Genomic DNA, 27,737 nt, shown 5'->3' on the forward strand with positions numbered 1-27,737 from the left:
CATGTAGCTTCATAAAAGGTCAGCTCCCAAACTTACCCCTTATTCCATGTGTTTAGTGCTCTGACGGTTAGGTTCCCCAGCTTGACCACAGATGCCTATAGGAACCCCAAACTTTCTGAAATACAGTACACTTCTAAGAAAATGTGATTTTAAAAAATGTGATTTTTAAAAAAGCCTGGCTGGCTCTATTGGTAGAGCATACAACTTTTTGATCTCAGGGTTGTGGGTGAGCCCCATGTTGGGTGTAGAGATTACTTAAAAAATAAATAAATAAGATCTTGGGGCACCTGGATAGTTCAGTTGCTTAAGCGTCTGACTCTTGATTTCAGCTCAAGTCATGATCTCATGGTTTCTAAGATTGAGCCCCGCATCAGGCTCTGTGCTGACCGTGCAGAGCCTGCTTGGGATTCTCTCCCTCCCTCTCTCTCTCTGCCCTTTCCCCACTCACATGCATGCATGCACACACACTCTCTCTCTCAAAATAGATAAATAAACATTTTAAAAAAGTAAAAAAGGATTACAAACAAACTGATTCTGAAAACATACATATGATACTGCTTCCAGAAAGATGGAGCAGACATACTTTTCCTTAATCTTTCTGCTGCTAAGCACAAAAATATCTTTTAAGAATGAAGGAGAGAGGTGCCCGGGTGGCTCAGTCGGTTAAGTGGCCAACTTCAGCTCGGGTCATGAGTTCATGGTTCATGAGTTTGAGTCCCACATCTCTACTGTTAGCACAGAGCCCGCTTTGGATCCTCTGTGCCCTTCTCTCTTTCTGTCCCTCCCCCACACTCTCTCACTCTCTCTCAAAAATAAACTAAAAAAAAAAAAAAACAGAATGAAGGAAAAATCAAGACATTCTAAGATGAAGAAAAACAGAGAATCTGCTGCCAGAGTGTCCAAAAGCTGTCTAAACAGACAGGAAAAGATAAAAGAAGGAAGCTTGGAATATCAGGAAGGAAAAAAAAAACATAAAAACATGATTACCTATGTAGAAAATCCCAAAGAAACTGCCCAAACAACTCCTAGAACTATTGAGTTCAGCAAGGTCACAGAATACAAGATAAACATACAAAATTCAATTATTTCTGTACAATATAATGAACATCTGAAATTAAAAATACAATAGCAACTAGCTATTTGCTATTGGAGCAAATAGCTTAAAAAAAAAAAAGACACTTGGGTATAAATCTAACAAAATACATACATATAGGACCTGTACACTGAAAATTACAAAAACTCTGATAAATCAAAGATGATCTAAATAAAAGGGAGACATACTGTGTTTTAAAACACAAAAAACATTGGTGTGCCTCTTGATCTGGGCTCAGGCCATGGTTCAAGCTCAGCATCCGGCCCTGCACTGACAGCGTGGAGCCTGCTTGGGATTCTCTCTCCCTCTCTCTCTCTGCCACTCCCCTGCATGCACTCTTTCTTTCTTTCTCTCTCAAAAATAAACTTTAAAAAACAAAACACAAAAATATATATGTATATACATATGACCTTACCCCCTCCACCAGCACTAGCTGGGTACAACCCACAGAGGCCATGTTGGCTTTTGTTGCTTCTTCTCGAAAGACAGTAATAAGTTCCTCCAAACGCCTTAATTTCACCTCTTCTGGAACATCATCTTTCAGCCTGTGATATGCCCTGGTTTTCTATAAAAATAAAAAGAGAGATGGAGGTCACCAAGGACCCACAGAATCCTTTTTTCCCCCCAGTGAATCCATTCTTAAGGTACAGAGGACCAGGTTCATTCCACTTGTAAGTTACAGACATATGTACAAGAACCCAAGCCACACCAGGAGGGTTCTCTAGCTCTAAGAGCATTCTAAGACAAGAAGTTTACTATGCAATAAAGTCACATTTTTGTAAGGGTTAAATTCTAAATTTAGCACATGAAAATTGTAGACTCAAAATTGTTCTTGATGTATTTATAGGATACAAATATAAGCTTTAGACAAATGTAACATATACTAAATAACTCATGTACCAGGTTACTCAGCAGCACTGTTTATAGATAAGACACAAGAGGCAAAGCAACCTAAACATTTACCAATAGGTTGTTAGTAAATGAATTATGCTTTATCCACACAACAGAATACTGCACTACTGTAAAAAGACTGTGATAATTCCATATGTATTGATATGATTACTTTCCAAAACATACTCCTAAAAAAAATAAGGTACAGATCAACATATAAATATGTTTATAAATACATGAAATATCTCTGGAAGTTTACAGAAGAAATTCCTAAGTGATGGCCTTCAGGGAAGGGAATGAAAAACCAGGCAACCTAGGAAGAAGGAAGAACAAGAACTTTTCATTGCATACTATTTTGAGCTTTTGAATTTTTTAAAATGAGCTCATATTACCTAGTCCAAAACATTTTTTAAAAGGAAATTTATCCTAGGGGCGCCTGGGTGGCTCAGTCAGTTGACCATCCAACTTCAGCTCAGGTCATCATCTCACAACACAGAGCCTGCTTCAGACCCTCTGTCTCCCTCTCTCTCTGCCCCTCCCTGACTGGTTCTCTTTCTCTTTCTCAAAATAAATAAATAAATTTCAAAAAAAAAAAAAAAGTACCTATAAAAAAAAGGAAATTTATCCTTGAAAAGCCTTTAAATTGTTTAAAATCATGGCATGCATGTATGTGTGTATATGTGTGTGTATACACCTATTTTTTAAGGTTTTATGTACGCAAGCTTATATAACACAGTTGGGAGAACCACTGAGCTAGATAAAAGTATGGAATAAGAGGAAAACCTATACATCCAAGTGAGGACATTTAAACCAACTGGTGTTTGAGACAACTACCAAATCCACAGAGGAAAATGGCGAATGGGTTTACTCTATTTTGTCTTATTAACAACAACTTGCCCCTATTGTGCATTTACCATTACCAAGGACTATTCTCATTTCACAGGTGAAAAGACCAAGGACCTTTCTCAAGATCACACAGTTATTAAGTGAGAAAGGTACAATTTGAGTGCTTGCTCTCATCCACTAGACGACTTCAATCTTTATAACCTTAATCTTAACCTAGAAATTAGATCCCAAAGTAAACACTCGTATTCAATGCCCATAAGATATGCTTCCACCACACAATGAAAACCCATTTCCCAACTCTAGCATTACAAAAAATTTGTCTTACATATTTATGTCCATGGAAGAGTAACAAAATGGAACCCAACATCTACTCTGAAGCTTCATCTCTGAAATAATTATGTAAGAGACCTAAATATATACAATGGCCTACTTACACTGCCTACAGAACACTAGGCAGTGGGCTTTAAAAGACATGAATTAGGGGGCGCCTGGGTGGCTCAGTCGGTTGGGCGGCTGACTTTGGCTCAGGTCATGATCTCGCGGTCCGTGAGTTTGAGCCCCACGTCGGGCTCTGTGCTGACAGCTCAGAGCCTGGAGCCTGTTTCGGATTCTGTGTCTCCCTCTCTCTGACCCTCCCCCGTTCATGCTCTGTCTCAAAAATAAATAAACGTTAAAAAAAAAAAAATTTTTTTTAAATTAAAAAAAAATAAAAGACATGAATTAGGTTGGCTGATGGCAGCTGAATGACAGTGGTGGCAAAGATCACGAGTTCCATCATTCATCAATCAGCCCTCCTGATCGGCCATCCTCCTCAGCCTCCAGCCCAAACACAAGGAAAGACACCCCTGAGCTGACTGGAGGGATGAGGAATGACCCATGGAAATTCATCCCTACCATCAAGAAAATGGCAGCAGAACGGAACTATCCCCTCTCTGCAAGAAATACACATTACTCTCCCATTCCTTCCTTATATCCTTCTGCTTTGTTTTCCTGGAAATCTGTGTTACAGGAAAAACTCTAAAGTGGTATCAGTAGGTTCACTTGGCCTAAAAAAATGAAAACTAAAAATAGCTGAGGATGGCTAGGAGGGCAACAAAATGCATCTGTAAGACAAATCACATCTGTAAGTCAAAAACGTTCTGCATGTTGAGAAATTATTTTACCCTTATAAAGAGAACAGCATCCCCCCTCCACAATGGCATCCCTCCCTTCATATTAAAATTCTAGACGATCTAAACATAATTTAAAATATTTTAATGAAGACAAATATTGTCACAACTGATCCACTTTCATCTCAAGTTGCTGAATTATATAAAATAGGCTGACTAGAAAAAAAAAAGAATGAGTGGTAAGATCCTTGTAGCTTCTCAAGGACTGCTCTGCTGCCACTTTCTTTTCTTCCAGTTGTCTACAATCAACCAGACACCGGTCAGGAATTCTGTCAGTGCCAGCACAGAAGTAGCTTCTCCCTCATCCCAGGGCTGACCTGTCTCATACTGTAGGCAAAGAGGAAGCCCATGTTATACTGAACTTCCCGAAGCAAAGACACCGTCTGGAGGTGATCTTCCTCTGTCTCACCACAAAAGCCAGCAATGAAATCGCTGCTGAGGCTCACACCTGCAACACATGACAAAAGACAACATGTCACTGCAACTTACATTCAAAAGAAGCCTTTCACTTGTGGGTTACAGAGAGAGAGAGACAGCAACTGTACACCTTCCTTGGAGTACAAAGTGACAGTCCACATGCAAGTGACAGAACAGTCATTATGGAGCAAGGCCTGCTTATCTACAATGTTACCATGCCAAAGCCTGGCTTCTCAGTCTATATTCCCCTCAGCACAAGAAAAGATATTTTTATTTCACATGTTGGATTTAGGGACACAGCAGGAACTCCACATTTTCAAACTGGTCCTGCTTTTAATGGTGAAAAGTTTGCAATATCTCATATAAACATATACTTTTGAAGCTAGTTTAACACAAAGTTTAAGACCATAGAGGGGAACCTGGGTGGCTCAGTCGGTGAAGCGTCCGACTCTCCGTTTCAGTTCAGGTCATAATCTCCCGGTTTCGTGAGTTCGAGCCCTGCATCAGGCTCCGACAGTGCAGAGCCTGCTTGGGCCTCTCTCTCTCTTCCCCTCCCCTGCTCACACTGTCTCTCTCTCAAAATAAATGAATAAACAAAAAAAAAAAAAAAAAATTTTTTTTTTTAAGGGGCGCCTGGGTGGCGCAGTCAGTTAAGCGTCCGACTTCAGCCAGGTCACGATCTCGCGGTCCGTGAGTTCGAGCCCCGCGTCAGGCTCTGGGCTGATGGCTCAGAGCCTGGAGCCTGTTTCCGATTCTGTGTCTCCCTCTCTCTCTGCCCCTCCCCCGTTCATGCTCTGTCTCTCTCTGTCCCAAAAATAAAATAAAACGTTGAAAAAAAAAATTTTTTTTTTAAATAAAAAAATTAAAAAAAATTTTTTTAAGACCATATAAACAATAACTACTAGTTACTAAACAGTACTAAGTGCTATATTTTCCTATTTAATATATTTAATTATTCCAACAAGCCAATAACATACTATCAACTCTATTTTTTTTTTAAGTAAACTCCACACCACACATGAGGCTTGAATTCAAGACCCCCAAGATCAAGAGTCACTTACTCTACCGAATGAGGCAGACAGGCACCCCTTATTAACTTTATTGGATAGATGAGGAAACTACAGCCCAGAAAGCCTCCATGCTATCCTGCCCCTCCAAAATGAAAAGTATTTATGCATAATACAAGTTAACAATAATTAGAAACTTGGAAACAAATGTAAACATTGTCACCAAATCTAAATTAAAAGACTACTACAAAGTAATTCTATTAGAAGGGAAAAGAGAAAAAGAAGTTATGATAATAGGAAAGGAATTACCGCTAAGGACAGTTTTAAAGATATCAACTGTCCCCAAATCAGAATTAATGTAGACCATACCTGCCAGCTAACAAAGAAGGAACAAGGTCTCTCCCATATGTTCAGAAACACAAATACTGTAGAAAAGAAATCTCTGGGAGATCTGGGTGGTTCAGTTGGTTGGCGTCAGACTCATGATTTTGGCTCAGGTCATGATCTCACGGTTCGTAAGATCGAGCCCCTCATTGGGCTCTGTGCTGACAGTATGCAGCCTTGCTTGGGAGTCTCTCTTTCTCTCCTTCCCCTGCTTGCACACGGTCTCTCTCTCTCAAACAAACAGGAGCGCCTGGGTGGCTCAGTTGGTTAAGTGTCTGATTCTTGGTTTAGGATCAAGTCATGATCTCACAGTTCGTGGGTTCAAGCCCCACATCAGGCTTTGTGCTGATAGCCCGGAGCCTGCTTGGGATTCTGTCTCCCTCTCCCTCTGACCCTCCCCTGCTCGCTCTCTCTCAAAAATAAATAAACATTTAAAAAAATTTTTTAATAAAATAAAAATAAATAAAAAAAGAGAGAGAAATCTCTTTAGCATTGAGGCCACAAGCTGACACCTTTGAGTATATCTAGCAAGACCAAGTCATTAAAAAACCAAAAAAGAGTAAAATAAAAGAAAGAGAAAAATGAAGAGGAGGAACGGAAGTATAAAAGGTAGTCCCTTTTTTTCATTAAGGTAGTACCACAGGCATTGCCTGCATCTGAAAAAAAACATTGTGATCACTGGTACAGTAATGTGCTCAGCAGAATACATTTCTTAAATGTACCTGGAATAGATTCTCTGATATGATGAACTAACTCCACATAAGCTTCTCTTGAATATCTGCAAGAAGGAACAAAAAGAAAAGGCTTAGATGAACCAATCTTCTTTAAATGAATGCTGTAAAAAGAGAACATTATGCATTACCACATATAATCACTTCTTATCCACATAGGACAGTACAAGCGTAGGTTAAAGTATCCAGAACAGTCCTTTTGATGCTAATCCTGCAGTGTAACCTAATCTAGAGCCCATGAGTCTTTAGTTCAAGAACATACATTAAATAGCCTTTTTAAAAATATAAATAAATAGCCTTTTATTTTTAAGGTTTATTTATTTTTGAGAGAGAAAGAGAGCGCACACGCGTGAGCAGGGGAGGGGCAGAGAGGAAGACACAGAATTTGAAACAGGCTCCAGGCTCTGAGCTGTCAGCATAGAGCCTGAAGTGGGGCTTGAACCCACAAAACGTGAGATCATGACCTGAGCTGAAATTGGACACTTCACTGAGTGAGCCACCTGGGTGCCCCAATAGCCTTTGATTTAATAAGTGAAGACAGATTAAATATTTAAGAGGATCTCTAGGGGCACCTGGGTGGCTCAGTTGGTTAAGTGTCTGATTCTTGGTTTGGGCTCAGATCATGATCTCATAGTTCATGATATCAAGCCCTGTGTGGGGCTCTGCACTAACAGCATGGAGCCGGGAGCCTGCTTGGGATATTCTCTCTCTCTCTCTGTCTCTCTCTCTCTCCCCTTTTGTCCATCCCATGCCCGAGCGCACGCACTCACTCTCTCAAAATAAATAAACTTTAAAAAAAAAAAAAAGGATCTCTAAAACTGCCAATGTGGAAAACAAGGCAAAGCACTAGTTCCACACAGCCTGCCATTTGTCACCTTATCCTTTCAGTCTTATCTCTACCGCGTATTAGTCCCAAAGTAAGTGAACCAAAGACACGTTTAAATTCTAACACTTAAAAAAACTTTTTTTAAGTTTATTTATTTATTTTGAGAGAGAGAGCGAACACGTAAGTGGGGAAGGAGCAGAGAGAGACGAAGAGAAAGAATCCCAAGCAGGCTCCAACCACCAGTGCAGACCCTGATGGGGTGCTCAAACTCACGAACCGTGAGATCATGACCTGAGCCTAAGTCAGAAGCTTAAATGACTGAGCCACCCAGGCATCCCTGGCCTAAAAAACTTTAATGTTAAAAGCTAAAGGATTAATATTTCAAAGAGTGTGCCACACAGTAAATACTTAATAAAAAACATGCTAAACAAATGAAATGAGTGATCCAGTCCTTAGTCTATATTTAGGGAGTAAATAGAAACAGGTTATAATGTCCATGGGTTTATTCACATAACAAATATTGACTGAGCAGCTACTATGTGCTATACACTATGCTGGTTCTTAGACACTCTGTGGTCCTTAAGAAAACATGGAAAGGTGCAGGATGCTCCCTCCCCCAAGCAAGTCTGACCCCCTCCGCATGGCCTCCAATACACGGCTGCTTCCACTCTGGGCTGGTAGGTGGATCTGTTTACAGATGTTGTCTCTCTCATGAATCAGCTGCAGAACCTGATCAAACAGAACACATTAAAGGTCATCACAGTCTCACCAAAGAATCCTGCATAAAGGAATACCACCCCCACTGTTTCTTAATAGGCTTTTTTTTTTTTAAGAACTTTAATGCTTTTTTTTTTTTTTTAACATTTAGTTATTTTTGAGGGAGAAAGAGACAAAGTGTGAGCAGTGGCGGGGCCAAGAGAGACAGAGACACAGAACCCAAAGCAGACTCCAGGCTCTGAGCAGTCAGCACAGAGCCCAACGTGGGGCTCAAACTCACGAACCGTGAGATCATGACACGAGCTGAAGTCAGATGGTCAACCGACTAAGCCACCCAGGTGCCCCTCTTAACAGGCTGATTAAACCAAACACATGAATTACCCAAATCCTTTACTTGTGCTCAAACCATGTTGTCTGTCCCAGACATTTCCCCTGATGGCATCTCCGCTTTGAAAAAGTGAAGCAAGCAAGCAGAGGTCAGATTCAAGCCATGGGCTGACATGGACAAAAAGGAAAACTGGTATTTGTTTCATCTAACTTCCAAACTAATTAGCTACTTTAAAAGACACCATCAAGAAACTGGAACAAGGAAAAAATATTTGAAAAAATACACTGACAAAGGATTTGTACCAAGAATACATAAAAAAAGTTTTACAACTCAGTAAGAAGACAATCCAGTGAGAAAAAAGTAGCAGTGGGGCAAAAAGACAGATGTTTCACCAAATCAAAAATACTTTAAGGGGCGCCGCTGGGTGGCTCAGTCAGTCGGGCGTCTGACTCTGGCTCAGGTCATGAACTCGTGGTTCGTGAGTTCGAGCCCTGCATCGGGCTCTGTGCTGACAGCTGAGAGCCTGGAGCCTATTTCGGATTCTGTGTCTCCCTCTCTCTCTGCCCCTCCCCGACTTGTGCTCTATCTCTCTGTATCTCAAAAATAAATAAACATTATTTTTTAAAAAAAAGTTTTTTAATTTTTTAAAAACTTTAAAAAAAGGTTTCACACGTAGGCTATACATTCTATGCTTTACTAAAGCACTTGGTAAATACCTTCCATACAATATACCTATTTCTCAACCCCCCCAAAAAGCAGGAGGTTATTATTAACCTCATTTTACAGATGAGAGGACAAGATGAAACAGTCATACCTACTAATAAAGCAAGGGAAGAGCTAGGATTTAACTCACGTCTTGTCTCAGGCCAAAGTCTGGACTGTTTCCCACTGCAACATATCGCCTCCCTTTCTGTCCTTCCCATAAAATCTTGTAATAAAACCTCTCTCCGCAGAGTCCTCATGGTCCCAGGTGACCTTAACTTCCCAGAATATCAGTCCTATCTCTATACTTGCGGTGAGCACAGCATAACATAAAACTTGCCAAAATCACTATGTTGTACACCTGAAACTATACATCATATACATATAGTGTGTCAACTATACATCAATCCCAAAAAAAAATAAAATTTTTTTTAAATATATCAGTCCTATCTCTGCCCCAACACTGGTGGACTTTAACTGTGGTGGAATCAAAGGGCAATACACCACAAGATCCCCTGAGCAAGATTCAAGGACTGCTATATCCCACTGGGTCCAGCCTTGGCAAGCTTACACATACTGGTAACAGCTTGGCACGGTTTACTGTTGATACTCACCTCATCAGGAAAGTCTTTGGGGTGGGGAGAAGTGAAACGGATCCTCATTTCAGGATCTACTCTGGAGACGTGATCCAGAAGGTGAGCAAAACGAAGGCCTCCTTGCTTGGGTTTACAGTTGGTGGAGAAGCCACGGCTGAGGTTGGTAGACACTGCATTGTTGAACTGGACCTCTGAACTGTCCCGAAAACTATTAACATTCTGACCAAGGAGTGTCACTTCTTTCAGCCCCTGAGAAAGGGAAAGTGAATATATTGGAAGCAATTTAAAACTTTTTTGGTAGTTTCATGCAAATCACTAATTGATATTAGTTCAACCCACCTAGAGCCATTCATAAATGTATTCTAGTCTATATTTTAACCCAGTAATTTCGTATTTGGGCATCTTGTCTGAAGAACTGAACTTCAGAATAACACTTTACAAGAGCACCTGGGTGGTTCAATCAGTTAAGCATCCAACAACGGCTCAGGTCATGATCTCATGGTTCGTGGGCTCGAGACTTGCGTCAGGCTCTGTGCTGACAGCTCAGAGCCTGAAGCCTATTTCGGATTCTGTGTCTCCCTCTCTCTCTGCCCCTCCCCTGCTTGCACTGTCTCTCTCTCTCTCTCAAAAATAAACCTTAAAAGAACTTTTTAATTTTTAGAAAAATAAAATCTTACATAAAAATTAATCTCCAAAGCATTTTTCAGAATAGCAAAAACCTGGATGAAATTCAATGTTCAGTAATAATGGTTAATCTATAGCACTATAAATCAAATTATGACACCATTCTGCCAGTTGAATATTATATAATCACTGCCCATAATGTATTCTTCCCAAAGTATTTAGTCTAAATTGAATTAAGCTTTTACATTTAACTTCCAGTTTATCAGAATTCAGAGGAATATTTTAAATGACAACATTAAGAAGCAATCAGACAAATCCAGATGTATCTGATCTCTTCAAAAACTTAATGTATCATTTGAAGCAAACAAAAAAAAATGAAATTAAGAGAGAATGAAAAAATATAAAAAACAACAAATAAAACCACAAAGTTTGACTGGATCTTAGTTTGAAAATAAAAAAGCAGTAAGATATTCTTGGGGTGCCTGGATGGCTCAGTAGATTAAGCATCCAACTCTTGATTTTGGCTCAGGTCATGATCTCAAGGTTATGAGATTAAGCCCCATGTCTGGCTCCACACTGGAGCCTGCTTAAGACTCTCTCTCCCTCCCTCTACCACTCATACTCTCTAAAAATAAATACATACATACATACATATTTTTGGACAATTAAGAAATTTTGAGGGGCATCTGGTTGGCTGAGTTTTTTTTTTTTAATTTTTTTTTTTTATGTTTATTTATTTTTGAGACAGAGAGAGACAGAGCATGAATGGGGGAGGGTCAGAGAGAGGGAGACACAGAATCTGAAACAGGCTCCAGGCTCTGAGCTGGCAGCACAGAGCCCGATGCGGGGCTCAAACTCATGGACCGTGAGATCATGACCTGAGCCGAAGTCGGACGCTTAACCGACTGAGCCACCCAGGCGCCCCTGGCTGGCTGAGTTATAAGAGCATGTGACTCTTGATCTCAGGATCGTGAGTTCAAGCCCCACATTAGGTGAAGAGATTACTTAAAAATAAACAAATAAACTTTAAAAAAGAGAAATTCTGAATATGAGTTACATATCATATAATATTAGTTGTTCAATTTTCTATATGTAATAATGGTATTATGAATGGAAAAACTCTTATTCTGAGAAGATGCATACTGAAATATACAGGGTTAAGAAGCCTGATATCTACAACTCAGCCTTGAAATGTTTCAAAAAACATATATTTATGCATATATAAAGACAGGAAGATAAAGCAAATATGACAAGTTTATTAACTGTACTTACTGTACTAGACTTTCAAATTATCTGTTTGAAAACTTGCATTATAAAACTTCACTAAGGAAAAAAAAGTTGCTATAAATAGACTATTTTTTTAACTTTATTTTGATGAAATTTCAAACTTACAGAAAAATTACAAGAATAGTAAAAAGAACTCCCATATACTCTTTGCCCAGGTTCACGGTTAACACTGCACACCATCTGCTTATCATTCACATGCTCACACTCAGATACACCCTCTCTCTGCACATACACATGCAAGCACATATTTTTCTGAGCCTTCTGAGAACAAGTTACAAACAACATGCTCTTTTGCCCCTAAATATCCACATACTATAAATCAAATTTTTAACAACGGTCCAAATAATGTCCTTTGTAACTTTTCTTAATTTGGTTTAACAATGGCATGACTAAGGGAGTGCCTTAATATTAGAGGTGACTAAACAATAATATTATATATTAATATTATATATTAATACTATATATTACATATTATGTTATATTGTTATATATTATGCACATATATTATGTATAATACATTATATTATGTATATTATATATATTATATTATTATAACAATATTATATATATTATTATATGTTTATATGTAAACAATTAACATTAATATTACATATTAATATTATATTATAAAAATATGTATATATAAAACTAAGGAAAATACACACACATATAAAAAGATATTAACAAGGGCGCCTGGGTGGTTCAGTCTGTTAAGCATCCAACTCTTGGTTTCGGCTCAGGTCGTGATCTCGAGGTTCATGAGTTCGAGCCCCATGTCAGGCTCTGTGCTGATGACGTGGAGCCTGCTTGGGATTCTCTCCCTCTCTCTCTGCCTTCCCTGCTCACACACTCTGTCTCTCTCAAAATAAATAAACAAATTTGAAAAATAAATAAATAAAATAAATGAACAGAATGTCTCTATCCTGAAGAGTTCTGCTACGGTGGGAGAGGTGGAAGGGGAGAAGGAGACAACTGGAGACCAGGAAGCACTTGCAGAGGTGGGGTATGGAGAGCAGCCAGGGACCAAACAGGGAACTGAGAACTAAGGGATGGAGATGAGAAGAGCGCACTACCAGACTGTAAGAAGAAACTGCTGACTAAAAACTGGAGCAGAGGCTAGCCTCCCACAGTTCCCGAGCGAAGCAAGTAAGGAAACAGGGAAACTCTAATGAAAGAAAAGCTCCATATTCCCACCTACTGTCCTCTTTTTCAGGGCTAGCAGATCCAGGCCTAGAGTTGGGGGGGAGACAAGCTCCCAATAGCAGGAAAATAGCAATTATCTCCCCTCTGGCCTCTGATGGGATTCACTACCCTCATCTGTTCTCTGTCCCTCAACTAGTGAGCTGGCTCTGTGATAAAATGAACAAGAGATTTGGGATGTTTCCTAGAATGGACAGATAAAGCATTCTCTGAAAATTTACTGGGTGCCAGGTAGTTTAAAAGCATTTAAACTGGGGTGTCTGGGTGGCTCAGTCAGTTAAGCGTTTAACTCTTGATTTTAACTCAGGTCATGATCTCACAATTCATGAGACTGAGCCCCATGTGGGGCTCTGCGCCAACAGCCCAGAGCCTGCTTGGGATTCTCTCTCTCCCTTTCTCTCTCAGCCCCTCCCCCAAGCCCTCTTGGGTGCGTGTGCGCTCTTGTTCTCTCTCTCTCCCTCTCAACATAAGTAAATGAACATTAAAAAAGTTTTTAACTATGGGGGGGCTCAGTAGAGCATGTGACTTTTCTAATTTGAGTGAGAGTGACAGAGAGACAGAGAGACAGAGAGAGACAGAGAGAGAGAGAGAGAGAGAGAGAGAGAGAGAGAGAGAGAGAGAGAACCTTAAGCAGTCTCCATGCCCAGCATGGAGCCCCATGTGAGGGACTCAATCCCACAACCCTGGGATCATCACCTGAGCCAAAATCAAGAGTCTGATGTTTGACTGAACCACCTAGGCACCCCAAAAATGTGACTCTTGATCTTGGGGTTGGGAGTTTGAGCCCCATGCTGGGTATGGAGATTACTTTAAAAACAAAACAAAACTGGGGCGCCTGGGTGGCTTGGTCAGTTAAGCATCCAACTTTGGCTCAGGTCATGATCTCACGGTCCATGGGTTCGAGCCCTGCATCGGCCTCTGTGCTGACAGCTTAGAGCCTGGAGCCTGCTTCGGATTCTGTGTCTCCCTCTCTCTCTCTGCCCCTCCCCTGTTCATGCTCTGTCTCTCTCTGTCTCAAAAATAAATAAATGTTAAAAAAAAAAAAATTAAAAACAAAACAAAAAACCATTTAAATTAGGACAATCCTTCCAATAACCCAGAATGGAAGTTACTATTTTATCTTCTTTTCATAGATTAAGAAACTGTGTTTAAAAGAAGACAGTTAGGGGGCGCCTGGGTGGCTCAGTGGGTTAAGCATCTGACTCCTGATTTCGTCTCAGGTCATGATCTCATAGTTTGTGAGTCTGAGCCTGGCATCAGGCTCTGCACTGACAGTGTGGAGCCTGCTTGGGATTCTCTCTCTCTCCCTTTCTCTGCCTCTCCCCTACTCACACTCTGTTTCTCTCTCTCTCAAAATAAATGAACAAAACTTAAGAAGAAATTTTTTTTCATAAATAACTAAAAGAAGATAGTTACATGACCTGTGCCAGGGCACTAAACCAGAGAATGGTGCAGCCAGAATTCACACTCAGTCATCTGACTGTAAACTCATGCTCTCTCCATTCCACTGTGCTGCCTCTGAAGCAAACTTCACATGGGCAGCAAATCAAAGATGTTCAGCCAAGTATTTCTTCCTGGCCAGGTATGGTTCTAAACTTCTACAGCTCGGAGACAGCACAGGAAGCAAAACTAGAAAGGTTGTCCTCATTCTCCTAAAAATACACTTATAAGATGAAAGCCAACAGAACTTTTCACCTGCTCAGAAAGCTTCCTCACTTCCTCTAGAATGGAAGCAACAGGCCGACTCCTCTCCCGGCCACGAGTGAAAGGGACGATGCAGTAGCTACACATATTGTCACAGCCTCGCATGATAGACCTGGGGGAAAAGCACCAAAACTTAGTAAGAGGAATGGGACACCTGCTCCCACCCAAGGAGCAGGTCAGAGCTCCCTAGACGTTATCCTCTGGCTCTGAATCCTCTTGGCACCATATTCACACTGGACCAATCTGAGACATTTTTAAGGCAGACATTTTTTATCTTTAAAAACTAGTATCTAAGCACATGATATAAACCACATCACAACTGGTAGACAGAGCAGTTACCCTGAGGGAGCACAGTGGTGAGGGAAAGGGTGCAGATGTACCAGGAGTATACCCCATAAATAGAAAACGTTTGAACTTTTTACATCTACACCAGAAAAATATATATATTATGAAGTGTGTATGGGGAGGAAAAACTTCAGATTTTTCTTTTTTTTTTTTTAAGTTTATTTTTGCAGACAGAGAGAGAAAGAGAGAGAGAGAAAGAGAGAGAGAGAGAGAGAGAAAGAGCACAAGTAGGGGAGGGGCAGAGAGAGAGGGAGACACAGAATCCAAAGCAGGTTCCAGGTTCTAGGTTCTGAGCTGTCAGCACAGAGCCTGACACGGGGCTTGAACTCATGGACAGCAAGATCATGACCTAAGCCAAAGTTAGACACTCAACCGACTGAGCCACCCAGGCGCCCCTGAGAAACTTCAGATTTAAAACAGGAATTCATAGTTCTCACTCATTCCTCATCCAATTATTAGGTTTCTAAGTTAAATCACTCTCTTCCATTTGCATCCTGTATATGAAAACATTAATTTACCTTAAGGAAATAATTATGAATATCAAAGATGTTCACTGAAAAACTGTTAAATAAATGTTAGCTATTGTTTTTATTAAGCTTTCCAAGAAGTGTGGGATAGCCATTAAAATGACAGAGGTTGACAAACTTTCTATAAGAAACAGACAGTAAATATTTCAGGCTTCACAGACCACACGGGCTGTGTCACGATTACTCAATTCTGCTACTGTAATGGCAAAACCAGCCACAGATGATATATAAACAAATGGTAAGGCTATATTTCAGTAACTTCATTTACAAAAAACAGGCTGTAATTTTTTTTTGCCAATTTGCCAATCTCTGTTATAGAAAATTTAATTACATAAAATTTAAATATTTCACCATTTAAAGTAAGGTTATAAAACCAAGTACATCAAGAGCCCATTTTTACAACTAAACACAGGTACAAAGCATACACACACAGGAAAGGACAGGAGTAATATAGCAAAATGATAACAGTGTTCATCATTAGGTGGTTGGAATATAGGTGACTCTTTCCTCCTTATGTTTTTTTTTTTTTATCTTTTCCACGTATTCTTCAACAAATATGAACTATTTTGTCACCAGATTTTACTACTTTTTTTCAGTTAAAGTTCAGGGGAAGAAAAAAAGGAATAGGAAAGCTGAAGATATTTTCTTAAGTAAAAAATTAGAATACAGAAAGAATGGTAGGAAAGATCCCATATTACATGTATGAATGGATATGGAAAGAACACTCCTAAAAGGATTATACAAGAAACTACTAACATGGCTGCCTCTGAGGTGGCCTACAAGACCGGGGAGAAGAGATGTGAAGGAGTCTGACTTTATCAGTTTTTTGTTTTTTATGTTTTGTCCTATATGCATGTATTAATTTGCTTTAATGTAGCAAAATTAACATTATTTTAAGAGAAAGGAGAAGTTCACTCCCTGTCTCTTGGGCAGTGTCTTACACGAAGGCAGATGTAGCACTGGGGCTTGTCTGGACTGGCATGACATCAGCATAGGTCTCATCCAGAGAGAGCAGCACATTGGCAGCTTGTTGACCTGACTCAGCGACAGCCAGCAGCCGAGGAAGGTCCCGATAGGCATCTGGACCAGCCAAAATATCCACCATTTTCTCCCTGTTGAGGATCTCCTCCTTCAATCTCTCAGCCATGCAGCCTGAGGAAGGAAAACAAAATAAGTACCCATTCACAAATGCATCTGGTCTCGTGGTTTCTTCTCAGTACACATTACCTCCAGCTACATTCAGAGACCAGGGCACAGAAACTTCTCTAAGAGTTTAGCATCATCATTCCCCAAATTTGCCCAATACTTCCATAGCACTGGAACCTGCATCTTCCTATATGAGAAAACCAAAGGAAGCAAGCAACTAAAGAAATCAATTAAATGCTCAGAAAAAAATTAAACCATCATCCAGGGGCACCTGGGTGGCTCAGTCAGTTAAGGGTCTGACTCTTGATTTGTTCGGTTGAAGTCATGATCTCATGGTTTCATGAGTTTGAGCCTCTCATCGGGCTCACTGCTGTCAGCACAGAGCCCGCTTTAGATCTTCTGTCCTCCCTCAATCTGCCCCTCCCTCTCTCAAAAATAAACATTAGGGGCGCCTGGGTGGCTCAGTCGGTTGAGCGTCCGACTTCGGCTCAGGTCATGATCTCACGGTATGTGAGTTCGAGCCCCGCGTCGGGCTCTGTGCTGACAGCTCGGAGCCTGGAGCCTGCTTCAGATTCTGTGTCTCCCTCTCTCTCTGACCCTCCCCCGTTCATGCTCTGTCTCTCTCTGTCTCAAAAATAAATAATAAAACATTAAAAAAAAATTTTAAAAAAAATAAATAAATAAACATTAAAAAAAAAAAAAAAACCTATTCTTGGTTATACACCTATGTTCATAGCAGTATCATTCACAATAGCCCAAAGGTAGAAGCAACCCTAGTGTCCATCAACAGATATGGTGTATACATAAAATGGAATATTATTCAGCCTTAAAAAAGGAAGCAAATTCTGATATATGCTATGATATGGATGAATCTTGAAGACATTGTGCTAAATGAAATAAGCCACTCACAAAAGGACAGATATTCCATGATTCCACTTGTATGAGTTACCGAGAATAATCAAATTCATAGAGGCAGAAAGTACAATGGTAAATTGCCAGGAGCTAAGGTGAGAAGGGAAATGGGAAGTTATTTAATGGGTAGAGAGTTGCAGTTGGGGAAGACGAAAAAGTTCTGGAAATGGATGGTGGTGATGGTTGCACAACAATATGAATAAACTTGAAGCCACTGAACTGTACATTTTAAAAAAGGGCTCAAATGATAAATTTCATGTTACCTATATTTTACCACAATAAAAAACAAAGTATTGGGGGGATTTCTGAAATTCCTAACAAAGATACAGCCAGGGGCTTCTATAATGAAGGCACTGAAATGAAACAAAACATTTCAGGGGCACCTGGATGGGCTTAATTAGATCAGCGTCCAACTTCAGCTCAGGTCATGATCTCTCAGTTCATAGGTTTGAGCCCCGCATCGGGTTCTATGCTGACAGCTCAGAGCCTGGAGCCTATCTGGGATTCTGTGCCACCTTCTTTCTCTGTCCCTCCCCAGCTCACTCTCAGTCTCTCTCTGTCTCTCAAAAATACATAAACATTAAAAAATAAAAAATAAAAAAAGAAACAAAACATTTCAGCTAATCCTTCCATCCTCCTGTCACTTAGTACATTAATCTGTATAACAGGATATGCTCCAACTATGTTTTGACCCATCAATAGGAATTAATTTAATCATTCCACAATGGACAGCCAATTTTAAAGTTAAATACATTAACTAAATTCTGGGACCAAGAGGGTACAGAATATTCATTTTTGAGATATGCTTTCCAGGTATCTAGATCAGAGGTGTCCAACAGAACTTCCTCAAATGATAGAAATATTCTTTATCTGTGCTGTCCAAAATGGTAGCCACTAGTCAAGTGTGACTACTGAGAAGTCAATATGTGGCTAGTGAGAGTGAAAAAGTAAATTTTAATATTATTTAATTTTAGCTAAATTTAAATAACCACATGTGGCTAGTGGCTACCATACTGGTCAGTGCAGATCTAGATCCTCACTTGGCTCTACTTCAGGAGTCAAGACGAAAGGTGCCTACACTCTAAATTCATGCTGTTCCTTCAGACGCCAAACTCTCTCCTATCCATAACTCTGCCACCATCAGCCCCATTAAACTCTAACAAGGACAGACCATATTCTGAGTACCCATGACTTCAAGGCACTATGAAAAGCCCTTTTTATGAGCTTTAGCTTATTTCATGCTACAGCCTTTGACATCAAATATAAAAGTTACATGGGACGCATGACATTTCTTCAAACGCTGGGAATCCAGCATCTAACGGAAACCCTAGCATACAAAGCTACATGAAGGGGCACCTGGGTGCTCGTCACTTGAGCATCCGACTCTTGATCTCAGCTCAGGTCATGATCTCAAGGTTCATGGGATCAAGCCCAACATCAGGCTCTGCATTGACAGCACAGAGCCTGCTTGGGATTCTCTCTTTCCCCCCCCCCTCTCTGCCCCTCCCCAATTTGCACATGTATGCACTATCTCTCTCAAAATAAACAAATAAACTTAAAAAAAAAAATTTTCAGGGCACCTGGGTGGCTCAGTTGGTTATGCATCTGACTTCAGCTCAGGTCATGATCTCACAGCTTGTCAGTTCAAGCCTTGCATCGGGCTTTTGTGCTGACAGCCCAGACCCTGGAGCCTGCTTCAGATTCTGTGTCTCCATCTCTCTCTGTCCCTCCCCTGCTTGCACACTGTCTCTCTTTCTCTCCCCAAAAATCAATAAACATAAAAAAAAAAAAAAAAATTTTTTTTTTTCATTTTCATGGAGCCCAACTATCAAAACACAAAATCTCCAAATTACCGGATACCTAGAATCCCAATCCTCAGAGGCACTTGGGAGCGGAGCCGTTTTGTCTTCAGGGCTTTAAGCTGATGTAAACGATTCCAGATGGTCTGTTCAGCCTTCTCCCTACAAAGATCAAAAGAGGTATAACTGAACCTGAAAATCAACTATACCACAAGCTAAAAGAGTAGGGCAACGGAAATAAAATCAAAAGAAACTTCAACCCTTTAAATGAATATCTACCTTTTAAGTTAAGGGAAGACAGGCAGGGAGCCAACTGAAGAAGCACCACTTGCTACAATTCACCATTCCCACAATGACACCCTTCCTGCATATCTCCACACCTGACAAGCCTTTACGTCAAACTCAGAATCTACTTCACAAAGCCTCGTACAGAGTCTGTCTGCCCTTTAACTGCCTTATAACTATACTTTTCCCTATACTTAGCAACTTCTCTTTTATTGTTTGATTTTTTATATAGTGCTTTCTGCCAGATGTTAGAGCTATTTGTGACTCTGCTTAAGTTCCCATATCAGACTAAGCTCCTTAAAGCAAGGCTCCATGGAGGAGGGTTCATTTCTGAATCTCCCAAAGCCATCTAGTTCAGTGTCTTACAGCAGAAACACCCCCAACAAAAATGCTGGATTCCATTAACACTAAGGAAACACTAACACAAATGTGCCTTGTACACAGAAACAAAGTAAGAAACAGAATATGTTTACTTCCGATGGATGCCACCCATCTCCGTTCAGAAGAACCCTGTCCCCGGCCACTGACTGCACCCTAACCCTCATGATGCTACATCCTAAACAAGTGCCATTACCTGCAAGAGAACCCTTAGGAAAAGCTGGGTGCCTCAACATACCCCTCATCTATAAAATGGGTTTGATTATAGCACCTACCCCATAGGGTGGTTGTGAGAATTAAATCAGTGTATGTATAGTGCTCAGCACGAGACAGGATACGCAGCACGTGCTCGGCAAATGTCAGCCCAGTTCCATCGCTGCTATCTCCCATGTTGTAAAACTGCAAGTCCACTGACTCATCTCCACAGGTAGGCCAGCCTGGCACTGCTAGCTCTGACACAAAACACGTTCACTCTCTAGGTAAAGAACAAACTCCCACCTGATAGAACATGTGACAAGGAGGATCACATCAGCCTGAGTGGAAAAATAGGAAAAAAAAGGGAAAATTACAATCTCTGAAATCTGCCTTGTAGAATCACTACCCACAGCTTTTTCTTTCCTATTATTCCTACTACTGTGGTAAAAACATACATAAAATTTACCATTTTAACCATTTTTAAGTGTACAGTTCAGGAACATTAAGTACATTCACACTATTGTGCAATCATTACCACCATCAAGCTCCAGAATCATTTCATGTTCCCCAACTAAATCTCCTCTGTTGGGTTCAGAGATTAAACACTAACTCCTCCGTTCCCCTCCACCTCACAGCCCATTTTTAACCTAGTTCCTTGCCTAAAAATGAGCACCACCATAAAAGTTTCAAAAATAACCAGAACAAAAATACACCTTAGTCCCATGCTACACACTTTACTCAAGGAAACCCACTCTCACCAGGCCATACCCTGTTTCTAAAGCTGTATCTAAGTCCTGGCACAGGGGCGCCTGGGTGGCTCAGTTGGTTAAGGGTCTGACTTCAGCTCAGGTCATGATCTCACGGTCCATGAGTTCGAGCCCCGCGTCGGGCTCTGGGCTGACAGCTCAGAGCCTGGAGCCTGCTTCGGATTCTGTGTCTCCCTCTCTCTCTGACCCTCCCCCATTCATGCTCTGTCTCTCTCTGTCTCAAAAATAAATAAACATTAAAAAAATAAAAATTAAAAAAATAAGTCCTGGCACAAATGCAGAGTCTCATCCAGGCCCAGGAAACAAGGGAAGCAGAAAACCCACGTACCTCTTGGAGGTTCCTGGTGCGCAGATAGCCACTCTTCTGTAAGACAGACCAGGCTATCTCTGTGTCATTCACATTCATCTGACAGCCATAGGTCTCCAGGTAGACTGCAATGAGAGGAGGATTCCACAGTAGGCAGACTAAAAGGGACCGTATGTCTCAAAAGGTCTCTTTCCCAAATGCCCCAGAAACATCTGAGGCAACCAGTTATCCAAGTCCCCTGTTGCCTCAATTCTAAGATACCATTAACTGCCAGAGGTACTGCCAAATTAACAACAGCCTTTCAGAACAAAAGAAACACTGCAATACATACATACATAATTACAGGCTATGTCATTTAACATACAGGGGAAACATGCACCTGAGAATCAAGGCAACGTGGTTACAAAAACAGAAAAGGGAGGACTAGCTGATAATGTTGATTATCAACTTAGGGGGAAAATTTTTTTTTTTTTTTCAACGTTTATTTATTTTTGGGACAGAGAGAGACAGAGCATGAACGGGGAAGGGGCAGAGAGAGAGGGAGACACAGAATCGGAAACAGGCTCCAGGCTCTGAGCCATCAGCCCAGAGCCCGACGCGGGGCTCGAACTCACAGACCGCGAGATCGTGACCTGGCTGAAGTCGGACGCTTAACCGACTGCGCCACCCAGGCGCCCCGAAAAAATTTTTTTTAAGTAGGCTCTATGCCCAGTGTAGAGCCCAACACAGGGCTTGAACTCACAACCCGGATATCAACACCTGAGCTGAGATCAAGAGTCAGAGGCTAAACCAAGTGAACCGCCCAGGCGCCCCAAAAATAAATTTAAATCCATTACACTCCTCCTTCTCAAAACAAGGTTCTCCAACCTCTGAAAATAACAACAATGGCAGGAGGGTACACAAAGCCACAAAATAAAAATGAGGTAACTTCCTACTACAAACAAACTACAAACTACAAACATACATTTCAAATGAAAGCAAGCATTGTGGCACCTGGCTGGCTCAGTCAGCAGAGCATGGGACTCTTGATCTCCAGGTGTAAGTTTGAGCCCCAGGTTGAAGTAGAGCCCACGATGAAGTAGAGATTACTTAAAAATAAAACCTTTAAAAAAAAAAAAAAAAAGTATGGCTCTATTATGACATAAAACACATTTGCATAAAGCTTCTTTTTTAATGTTTATTCATTTGAGAGACAGAAAGCATGTGAGCAAGTGTGCAGGAGAGGCAGAGAGAAAAAGGGAGAGGGAGAATCCAAAGCAGGCTCTGCACTGTGAACACAGGGTCCAATACAGGTCCCAATCTCACAAACTGTGAAATCATGACCTGAGCTGGAATCATGAGTCAGATGCTTAACCAGCTGAGCCACCCAAAGCTTTCACAACATCAAAGGGTGCCTGGGTGGCTCAGTCCATTAAGCAGTTAAGCGTCGGACCCTTGGTTGCGGCTTAGGTAATGATTTCACGGTTCATGAGAAAGCATGGGGCCTGCTTGGGATTCTCTCTCTCTTCCTCCCTCTCCGCCCCTCCCCTGGCTGCACTCTCTCTCTCTCAAAATAAATAAATAAACTTAAAAAAAAAAATAGGAACATCAATTTCACACTCTGGCAAGCCCTTTCAAACTAAATTCCTCTATCAACCCCTGTCCCCACTGGCAATCTTTAATCCACAGACCCAAATAAAGTCAAAATGAAGTTAAAAGTTGATGACAAAAAAATCCTATGAAAACCAACAGAAAAGAGCAGTAATTTATAAAAGAAAGAAACATCAGGTTTTGGGGTTTTTTTAATGCTCTTTGGCTCACTTTCCTTGTCTAAAAAAAGAGGACTAGTGGGTGTGTGGGTGGCTCAGCAGGTTGAGGCTCAGGTCATGACCTGACTTTGGCTCAGGTCATGATCTCACAGTTCCTGGGTTTGAGCTACATTGGGCTGTGTGTTGACAGCTTGGAGCCTGCTTCAGATCCTCTGTCTCCCTCTCTCTCTGCCCCTCCCCTACTTATGCTCGCTCTCTCAAAAATCAGTAAACATTTAAAAGGAAAAAAAAGGGGCGCCTGGGTGGCGCAGTCGGTTAAGCGTCCGACTTCAGCCAGGTCACAATCTCGCGGTCCGTGAGTTCGAGCCCCGCGTCGGGCTCTGGGCTGATGGCTCAGAGCCTGGAGCCTGTTTCCGATTCTGTGTCTCCCTCTCTCTCTGCCCCTTCCCCGTTCATGCTCTGTCTCTCTCTGTCCCAAAAATAAATAAACGTTGAAAAAAAAAAATTAAAAAAAAAAAAAAGACTACAAAATACCTAGCAGGAGTCATAAGATGTACACACTCCTTGATTTACTAATTCAACTCCTTGATATTTACTCTCAAAAAAAAGGTCTTAGAATATATACACCCACTTATATGTATATGTGTGTGTGTATACATACAAAGATACATATTATAGCATTACATATAAAAACTTTTGAAACAACCTAATGTCCTACTATAGGGAACAGGTATATCATAGTACAGCACAATGTAATATTTTGTACCAATTTTTAAAAATTTGATTATGAAGACTGCAGTACTTAGAAAAGTGTCAAATGAAAACATCAAGTTACAAATGATTTGTGCTATATGACTGCAACCAAATCTTTAAGAATTATGGAAGGAGGGGCACCTGGGTGCCTCAGTTAAGCATCCAGCTCTTGATTTGGCTCAGGTCATGATCTCTCAGTTGGTTAAGCGTCTGACTTCTACTCAGGTTATGATCTCGCGGTTTGTGAGTTCAAGCCCTGCATCAGGCTCTCTGGTCAGCAAAGAGCCAGCTTTGGATCCTCGGTCTCCCTCTCTCTCTGCCCCTCCCCGACTGGTTCTCTCTCTCCCTGTCTCTCTGTCTCTCTGTTTCTTCCAATAAACTTTAGAAAAAAGAAAAAGAAAAAAGGAAAAGGTATTTTAACTGACTGTATAGTGTTTCTCAGAAAACCTTTATTGAAGCATAAAAAGTGAATTTCTACAGCACCAATAGTGAAAGGTGCCTTATGACTTAAGACGATCTAAAAATCAGAACAGAGACTATAGGGTTTCCAAAAGTAACCAAAGAGAGGACTCTCCAGGACTTCCACCCCCAGTCACATGGACCAAAAGTATGAGTTTCTTTATATTAATGTTACTTGATAAAGTCTGACAATTCCATAAGCCAGCAGCCTTCCCATACTATTAACCCTGCAGAGCCAGGTCTGCAATAAAAGAACAGTTAAGAATCAGAAATGCTGGAAAGGAGCAAAGCAGAAGTCCAAAGAGAAAAAAAAAAAGAAAACCAACCTTTTCTCTGCCTCCCAGAAAGTTCATCCACTGTGAGATAGGGGGGTGGGTCCTCCACATCAGGCTTCTCTTGAGGATCTAAAGCACTTCTTAAAAAATGCTGAAAAGTCGGGCCAGCAGCCAGCCTAGAGCTGAAATCCTTCCGAACTCCATTTTCCTGCTGCCTCTCTGGACCGGGACATGTGGTGCCGTGGACACTACTCTGTGCCCTGCAGGTCCTGAGCAGCAGCCAGGACACAGAAGCCCAGGGGCCCCTTCTCTGTGCTTGCAGGACACACTGTAAAGGATGCATGGCACTAAACCAACAGCCAAAGTCTGCAAAAGAAGAACAGGTATCACCAATGTTTACTAACACGACATACAGGGCAACGCTATAAGCACTTCCAGTGTATTAATACATTTAATACACAAAAACCCAAGAAGATACTCTTAATATTATCCCTATTTTACAGGTTAAAAACAAAAAACAAACAAACAAAAAAAAAAACTGGGGCAACTTACCCAAGATCACACAAAGGGGTGCCAGAGATAAGATACAAATCCAGGCAATTTTCAAAACAAAAGGGTGGTAGAGAGATGAGATGGTGTGACAAAATAACAAAGTAGCACCTTGTGCTAGGAACAGTTTCAAGGGCTTTCCATGTAATAATGCATTAAATCTTCACAGCAATCCTTGGCAAAATAGACAGTAGACACCACTGTTACCCCATTCAGAGATGAGGAAACAGACATAGAGAGGCTAAGGAACTTACCTAAGCTCCACCTAAGCAACAGAGCCAGGACTCAAATGAAGGTCTATAGGACTACAAAGCCAGCGCTCCTAGCCACCTTGCTACAATGCCTGTTTCTATGAAAACCACTGTCTGAAGGCATCTTCCTTTGAGTTCCTTCAAATGGTAAGTATCTAACATGAGGCACCACGTCTGATCAGTGACTCCTCCCACCCTCCAAGAATCTCAAATTGCTGCCTTCAAAGTTCCTACCCAGGCCCTCTCACACACAGCTGGGGGAACGGAATATTGCAAATCTTTATACGGGATGATTTGCCACTTTCCATGAAAATTACACAAACACTTTGACCAAGCAGTTCCATTCCTAGATATTTATCCTACAGATGCAGTTCCATTCCTAGATATTTATCCTACAGATACAGTCTTACATATACAAAATGCCCCATGTATAAAGATATTCGATGCAGCAGTGTTTCTAATAGCAAAGGAATGGAAAAGATCTAAATGCCATCAAAAGGGAACTAGTTAAATAAGACATGGTACATCCTTACAATGGAATAAAATGCAACTGTTGGAAAGTAAGGCTGAATCTATACATGACAAAAACAAGGAAGCACAGTGTTCAACAGTACCTATAATATGTTGTACTTTAATCTGTGGGGGAAGGAAGGCAAGAATATTAAGGTACACACTTAAAAATGAACATAGTATCTACAGAATGCATAAGAAACAGTGGTTGCGGGCACCTGGGTGGCTCAGTTGGTTGAGTGTCCAACTTCGGCTCAGGTCATGATCTCACTGTCCGTGAGTTCGAGCCCTGGGTCAGGCTCTGTGCTGACAGCTCAGAGCGTGGAGCCTGCTTTGGATTCTGTGTCTCCCTCTCTCTCTCTGTCCCTCCCCCATTCGCTCTCTTTCCTTCAAAAATAAATAAACATTAAAAAAAAAAATTTTTTTTTTTTAAAGAAACAGTGGATGCCTCCCAGGAAGTAACCTAGATGACTCAAAGTATGAGATGGAGACATTCTTTCTACCACATGTCCTTAACAGACTTCAGACCCCTTCAGGGTCTCCAGCCTGACTGCCTCACTCCAGTCATACCAGACATTTCTGTACTGATCTTCCCTAGCTTCTAGGCTTTTATACACACTGTTCTCTCTGCCCAGTATATCTTCTATATACTTACTGAGCCAACTCCTATGCTTTTAGATCTGTTTCCTCCTAGAAGCCTGTATCCTCAAAGTCTAGGCTGGGGTCCTCCTCTGGGTTCCCGAAGCCTCCTTCTATTCTCTATCTCAAGACTCATCACACTCTGCTGTTAATTACTACTTACACTTCTGCCATCCCTTACAGGCAGACAGGTTCCTAAAAGCAGGGAACAAATCTCATTCATTTCTACATTCTCAGCATCTCCCATTCAGTAACTGACTCCTGGCAGGAGCCGTACGTGTAAAATGAGATGTGGCCGATGACCTCTCTCACTTGATCACCTGCCATATAGGCTACCCGCACTTTAGGCAGGAGCAATGCTAAGCTACATTCAAGTATCAGAGAACAGCAGTCTTTTAGAGAGAGCTTTAAAATCACTCTTTTCTGCCCCTTACTTGTTGTGTGACCTTGGGCAAGTCAAATTCCCATCTCTGAGCTGCCAATTCCACATCTGTAAAATAAGGATTAAAAGCAGTACCTGTGTCCCAGAGGTGTTGTGACAATTAAAGAAATATTAAAAACCCAACTTGGCTTACAGTAAGTCTTCAATAACTGCACATTTGCAGCCCACACTCCCTTTCCTGGGAGGTACAGAGCAATACAGTTAAGAGCATGAGCTCTGGAGTCGTAGTCTGACCCACATGCTGCCTAGCCAGGTAACCTTGGGCACCTGGGGTGCTTCTTAAACTCGAGGGCTTCCGTTTCTTAATAGTACCCATCTCTTCGAATGCTAGGGGGAATCAAATGTGATAACGCAAGCAAAATGTCTGCAGAACACAATGTAGGGGCTGGGGGGGGAGGGGCTCAAAAACTGGTAGTCGCCAATAACGTTAAGACGGCAACCTCACTTCAACAAAAGTGAACATAAACGATAAACATCCCAAACATTTTCTTGGGTGGTTACCAGGCTTCAGGCGCGGTGCTTAGCCCTTCCCATGGATTACAGTATTTAATCCTCACAGCAGCAGCGTAGAGCAGGTTCTATCATCCCCGCTTCACAGGTGAAGAGGCTAACGCTTGAGGGCAAGGACGGGTGACTTGCCCAAGGCGAGCAGGCAGCGGAGCTGGGGCGCGAACCCCGACAGACTGACTCCAGGGCCCGCGCCATCTCCCTTTGAACGCCGCGCACCTGCGGGGCCCCGCCGCCCTCCTGCCCCAAGCACGGGCCACCTCCGCCGCCCCGGCCGCTCACCTCCCGCAGCCCGAAAACCCAGCACCCGGCAACAGGAGCTCCCCTCAGGCGGCCTGGACCCCCACCTCCGCCTTCCGCCGCCGCGGAGCGCGCGCACAAGCGACTTCCGGTCCGCCTCGGCTTCTGTCCCTGACGGTGC

General features: G+C 41.5%; 1 protein-coding gene across 3 annotated transcripts in view; it reads right to left on the bottom strand.

Annotated features, from left to right (window-relative positions):
- The window catches only part of CDK5RAP1 (CDK5RAP1 mitochondrial tRNA methylthiotransferase), an 82,302-nt gene extending 54,565 nt beyond the window's left edge, over window positions 1-27,737 (bottom strand). The window contains exons 1-13 of one of the 3 annotated variants that reach the window (XR_015249442.1): window positions 27,599-27,712; window positions 24,470-24,784; window positions 21,205-21,308; window positions 20,413-20,447; window positions 19,313-19,413; window positions 16,336-16,546; window positions 14,514-14,634; window positions 9,726-9,956; window positions 7,996-8,093; window positions 6,530-6,585; window positions 4,317-4,447; window positions 2,221-2,297; window positions 1,509-1,658 (exon numbers count right to left, since the gene is read on the bottom strand). Coding sequence is in view for 1 of the 3 variants with exons in the window: in XM_086701984.1 (XP_086558110.1) it covers window positions 1,509-1,658; window positions 4,317-4,447; window positions 6,530-6,585; window positions 7,996-8,093; window positions 9,726-9,956; window positions 14,514-14,634; window positions 16,336-16,546; window positions 19,313-19,413; window positions 20,413-20,447; window positions 21,205-21,308; window positions 24,470-24,761 (1,530 nt within the window). In the remaining 2 variants the exon portion in view is untranslated. Of the gene's footprint in view, window positions 1-1,508; window positions 1,659-2,220; window positions 2,298-4,316; window positions 4,448-6,529; window positions 6,586-7,995; window positions 8,094-9,725; window positions 9,957-14,513; window positions 14,635-16,335; window positions 16,547-19,312; window positions 19,414-20,412; window positions 20,448-21,204; window positions 21,309-24,469; window positions 24,785-27,598 lie in introns of all 3 variants that reach the window. The other 2 variants (XR_015249441.1, XM_086701984.1) reach the window with 2 other exon arrangements.

This window comes from Puma concolor, chromosome A3 (genome assembly GCF_028749965.1).
Source record: "Puma concolor isolate L17-30 chromosome A3, mPumCon1.1.hap2, whole genome shotgun sequence".
Lineage (NCBI taxonomy): Eukaryota > Metazoa > Chordata > Mammalia > Carnivora > Felidae > Puma > Puma concolor.